Below are 5,914 nucleotides of genomic sequence, written 5' to 3' on the forward strand. Positions count from 1 at the left end.
CATTGCCACGCTTGTTTTAAATTAAAATGTTGTGTACTGGCAGCAGAACGATTTCCTGGAGAAGCTGGGTTAAGCAGTTACCTCAAGCCAAGTTGCATGTCCATGCTGTGAACATAAGGTAAGAGTTATTCAAAGAATTTTCTTCCTCCTTTCCGTTACACATCTAAAATTCCACCTCTTATGAACCACTTCCCCTTTCAACCAGCCAATACTGCAAACATGTACTACTTATTTTCTCTAAGTTTTTTATTTACCTAGTTAGTATTTCTTCTACATTCTTGCCATGGTCCCCGGTATTATATGGTCTCTGGTGTTATACAGAACTACTAGCAAACTAGCTTACAAGAGAATCCTTATGCTTTTTACATCATTAACTACTAGCTGTTAAAGAAACACTTTCAGTTACAGATTTTTACCAATTTTACAGAATGCTCATCCTCACTGCTGATATTGCCCCTGTAGAAAAAAGTATTTAGTACACTTAACTCAGGTGAGCTACAACAAAATGCAATATTCAATTTTGGGAAATGCCAATGTATAAAATTACTGAATTGTTTCACTCAAAACATAGTTGGAATTAATACCACCACACTAAAAAGGAGCTTTGTTTAATGCTTCACATCAAAAATACAGTGAAGACTGCTCCATGATTTTAAATTAGGAATCAGACATTTAAACAGAAGTTTTGAACCAGGGCTCAGCACAACGCAGTCTTTTGTGTGTCTCTTGGATTTTATTAGTTCTGCAATGCAAAAGAGGACAAGCAGAGAAACTTTTCAAAGAGGCGATTCACAGAAAATCCATGAAGGCAAAAATCAACCAGTAAAGAAAAACCTACGTCTATGGCTCTGTTCAGTAATACTGGGTGCTGCATACAGCAAATTATGCTTACCTGACAGACTATGCATAATGTCATGGGTGCCCAATTTGGACTGCTTTTATTGTCGCTTTTCAGCTCTAGAACTACAAGTCAGTCACTAACTAGTTCTCCAGCCGCAAAAATCCTCCACTCAGCTTTAAATGAATATTGCAAAAGTACTGCAAGTCAGTAGTGTTGGTAAGCCCCTTTTTCTCTCATAACGGCCTGTCCTAGCCCTTAAAGTGCATATGCCAATTTGGTTCAAGTTTTATAATCTGGAATGTTCCATAGTGCCTCTTCAAAAACCGTTCCAGTTTAATTGTGCCTTCCCTAGGTAATCATAAATCTGAAAAAAATGCCTGTTCTGAATCTATTATTTATGATATATGCAGCAATACCTTACCTATTTCATTCTGCAGTCTGGAATGTACTGTAGGTCAGATAATCTTTACCTACCTTAATCTCCTAGGAAGGGCTATGGAAGTTTTTGACACACAGTAAAATACAGCTGGCCTAAGAATCAGTGAAAAGAAATCATGGAATGTTTTCTCAAGGACTGCATGGGACCCAACATGCTCATTTTGAATCCCAGAATGCCTATTTTGGATTTTAAATGTTGCTTCAAATACGCATGGGTGAAAGCTGTAATTAAGGGAAAACGCAGCACCAATAATAGCATGTTAAAAGTTAGCAATTCTCAATTGTCAGTACTGTAACAACTTAATATCTTATTACTTCTACCTTCTCCTCCCATGCATTGAATTTCTTCAATACTGACAAAGTGCATGTACTAATCATAGACTCTGAATGTTAAACTAACCAGGAAAAAATATAAATTAGGTTGGTATTTCTTGAGGGCATCAGTAGAAAACACTGATTTCAAATAATTTTGATTACAAAATTTTACTTCACAATCCTTTTCCAGATCACAGATATTCATAATTAAAAGAGTATGGAATTAATGTAATGTTAGCTGTTTCGCCATCAGCATCACATAAAGAAAAAAGAAACAATAAAATATGATGCAGAATTCACCCTTCCAATGATTGTCATTGAACTATTACATTAGTAAACATTCACAGTATGAAGTCTCTTTCAATATATCTCCAGCATATAAAGTAGTGCAAAAAAGCATTCCAGTCATTTTGCCTTTGCAGTCAGACCAGGTTAAATGATTTTCTTACCTCATTTCTTTCATTATTAGACAACAAACGCTGCAATGCCTCCAAAGAGAGTTATAAAAATAAACAATTTCTGGAGGGTCAGCAGCCTTTTCAAAGTAAATTTCCAGTTAAAAACAAGCATTATAGATTTCAAGAAAAAAATTTAGAACTATCTTCTGTAGAATATCTTTTTACAATAAATTTACCATTTGAAAAACAATGACTATGGTATCCAATGATTTATGGTAGCTGTTATTAAAGCACTGATAAATAGATAAATGACTACCAAACTTCATTGCTTCTTACATAGTAAATACCTCTGAATGCCAACTTCTACCACAGAGCTGTTATTAGTGATGTCGACAGTTCATGCACCCACTTTAAAACTGACTTGGTTTTAATAAATTTTTCAGCCTCGTGCAAAACACTTGCATTCTAATAAAAATATAAAGTCTGAAATGATATCAGATCTAGCAATCCCTTCCTCAAGTTGTACCACTTACTTGATATGTAATACAAGTTTAGCAATGCTTTTTATTTGTATTTAACCATTAAATGGCATACTACTGTATGCTGTGGACTCCTGTTTGCATATTTCATCATTTTCACTGCACTCTTTAATGCATAAATATATTTGGAAACGTTCAAATTTACACATCAGTTTCCACAGAATTTGAATTTACACAGTTTTTCTTCTCTGACTCACTGCTATTCCCCGTGTCCTGACTTTTTTTCTCCTTTACACAAAGAGATTCTTTAACTCCTTCTTCCATCTCCAAATATTCTGATTTATCCTCTGTGGATGAAGATGATGAGCTTCTAAATTTCTTCAGTAAATTTGTTGGGAGGTAAGGGCAACTGACTGCATTTTGCATCAGCTGCGTTTGTTCTTCATTCTCAGTCTCTCTGTGGTAGAAATAGTTAAAATTGGAGACAATCACTGGCACTGGTAAAGCAATGGTTAACACTCCCGCAATGGCACACAGGGACCCAACTATTTTCCCACCCACAGTTATGGGTTTCATATCCCCATAACCAACTGTAGTCATGGTCACTACAGCCCACCAAAAGGCATCCGGGATGCTTTGAAAATGGGTGGCAGGCTCATCAGCTTCTGCGAAGTAAACAGCACTGGAAAACAAAATGACTCCAATAAAAAGAAAAAAGATGAGGAGGCCAAGTTCCCTCATGCTGGCCCTGAGTGTATGACCCAGGATCTGCAAACCCTTGGAGTGCCTGGAGAGCTTGAAGATGCGAAACACCCTGACCAGACGGATGATCCTCAGGATGGCAAAAGACATGGCCTGTTGACCATTACTGCCCTGCTCCTGTGCCAAGTCAGTGCCCAGAGTAATGAAGTAAGGCAAGATGGAGACAATATCTATGATGTTCATGATGTTCTTGAAGAAGTGTGCTTTGCTTGGACATGCAAAGCAGCGCACTGTAAACTCAAATGAGAACCAAATGATGCATACTGTCTCTACAATGAAAAAAGGGTCATTGAAGATGGTGTGCTCCCCAGCATCCAGGTGAAGTGACTCATTGGAAGGCCCCTTCCCTAAGCTCAGGGACATGATGAATTCTTTGTCATCTCTGAACTCTGGCAAAGTCTCCAGACAAAAGATGACGATGGAGATCAAGATGACCAAGACAGAGACAATGGCAATGCCTCTGGCTGGACTGGAGCTCTCCGGGTACTCAAATAGCAGCCAAACCTGCCTCTTAAACTCATTCTCTGGCAAAGCTTTGTCCTCTTCCTCTTTGACAAACCCTTCATCCTCCCTAAACTTGAGCATGGCCTCCTCCCCAAGTTGGTAGAATTTCACCTCCTCAGTGAAGATGTCAAAGGGTACATTGACTGGCCTCTTCAGCCGACCACCACTCTGGTAGTAGTACAGGATGGCATCAAAGCTGGGCCGGTTCCTATCAAAGAAGTATTCGTTCCTCAGAGGGTCAAAGTACCTCCCTCGCTTTGCTGGATCACCCAACAACGTCTCCGGGAACTGAGCTAATGTCTTCAGTTGGGTCTCAAACCGCAGTCCTGACACGTTGATTACCACACGCTCACAACACTCGTACTCACTGTAGCGAACAGAGCTGTAACCCCCAGGGCCTCCACCATCATCAGGTGGCTGGTCCGAGTACGAAAACTCATCCTCCCCATAGTCATCACTGTAGTAGAGCTTTCCTTCTTCCTCATCGTCTTCATCCTCATCTTCATCCTCCTCTTCCTCCTCACTCAAGTCCTTCAGTATTCTCTCTTCAGAACCACTGAGAGGCAGCAGCTCAGAACAGGGGAAGGAGGCCCCACACTCCCTACTTCCCAAGTGGTGGCTCCTCTTTTTCCCTTTCTTCCGCCTCTTACCGCTCTGGCGGTGGGGCATGCTGCTGCGTGATGCATTCCCACCATGAGAGGAGGATGCACCTCGACTCTGTTCCTGATGGTAGTGGTGATAAGGTCCACCTCCACCCGTTGCCCCACCTTCTACTGCCGCTGTTGCTGCTGCTACGGCCGCAGCCGCGGCGGCTCTCGAGTGCGCCAGCCGCTCTCTCTCTCGGGCCCGAGCTTGGACTGCATATCCATAGGGCATGTGGCTGTTGCACCCAGAGCTATCGGCACTCACCATTGCAACCTCCATTTTGCAACTGCTTTTTTTTAAATCGCTTACTGCAAAAAGGGTTTGTTTTATTTACAGCGTAACCTTAACTTTCCCTAGAAAGGTCAAAGCCATTTGCATTTGGAGGACCGTCTCAGACACAGAGCAGGGCAACACAGTTGTAACACTGCATCTACATTTTGGAAAACCACAGATTTGCATTTTCTTATTGTCTGTCTGGAACGTTTGACACAAACTACTGTTTTGCTAATAAGAAAAGGTGAAACTCTCAGATTGAACCAGGGAACAGCTGAGACCTTGTTCTTTCATCCACCAAGCCCCTTTATGTTCATTTATCTCCTGTGGCTATCACAGATTTGATCAGAATCATGACTATCTTGCAGGTTACAAAGACTGCATTCGTGATGAAAAAAACATGCAAATCAAAGGGTACCTGCTCTCCACAAATTGTTTTAGTTCATCATTGCAACCAAATGCAGATAGTCTTTTTCCTCATAATTTGTTCCTTGTAATGCTTTGGCCTAGCAATCTTATTGTTTAATACCATTACTTGGGGAGTTGAAGTTAATTCCAGCCATCACTTTATTTACACAGTGAGGAGGTCTTTTGCAAATCCTTTCTTCAGCCTGTCAACAATGTCTCAAACCTGGGAGCAGCACCCAGGGTGTCAGCAGCAGTGGTAAGAGGAGGAGGAGGAGGAGGAGGAGATGAAGACTGAGAAACTGGCTCTGAGGTCCCCATAGGACATAAGGGAGTGGATGGATCACCCTTTGGTTATGGTCATGCAGAAGAAGCACTTAACCTGAGGCACATGCACAAACACACAAAAATAAACAAAACAAAAAGGGAAAAGATTGGATTGTTTTCCTAAAAGGTCACACTGATCAAATGAAACTGTGTCATCTATTACCACAGTATTCAAATCTTCCCATACCCACACTATTCACACTTCTACATTACACACACACCCACATCACATGCACAGAGATTTTGAACGACTCTGTGGGTAAGGATGTGGGTGGGTATGTCACATATATATAGACAGAGATACAAAATCCCCACCCATATAAGCACTTGCATCCATACACAAACATATGCATGCTTCTGAAACACCAACACATATAAACACTAATAAAAATACTGCAATACTCAGTGCATTCAGATCTTTGAGTACATACACAATAGATACACCTACATATATCTATATGAAATATTAAAGAATAAATGTATCTACACAAAGAGCTTTTGTTATATTTGTAGAAACACATGAGATG

General features: G+C 40.5%; 1 protein-coding gene across 1 annotated transcript; it reads right to left on the reverse strand.

Moving 5' to 3' along the window:
* Positions 1-734: 734 nt before the first annotated feature.
* Positions 735-5,438, reverse strand: KCNA4 (potassium voltage-gated channel, shaker-related subfamily, member 4). Its single transcript, XM_009710049.1, has one exon. It carries the CDS (start codon positions 4,659-4,661, stop codon positions 2,673-2,675), a length of 1,989 nt encoding a protein of 662 aa, XP_009708351.1. The 5' UTR covers positions 4,662-5,438; the 3' UTR covers positions 735-2,672.
* Between the last annotated feature and the right edge of the window lie 476 nt (positions 5,439-5,914).

Source organism: Cariama cristata, unplaced genomic scaffold (assembly GCF_000690535.1).
Source record: "Cariama cristata isolate BGI_N322 unplaced genomic scaffold, ASM69053v1 scaffold38681, whole genome shotgun sequence".
Taxonomy (NCBI): domain Eukaryota; kingdom Metazoa; phylum Chordata; class Aves; order Cariamiformes; family Cariamidae; genus Cariama; species Cariama cristata.

Excerpts from the sequence above, each read along its gene's own strand:
- KCNA4 (XM_009710049.1), bottom strand. The coding sequence starts at position 4,661 with ATGGAGGTTGCAATGGTGAGTGCCGATAGCTCTGGGTGCAACAGCCAC.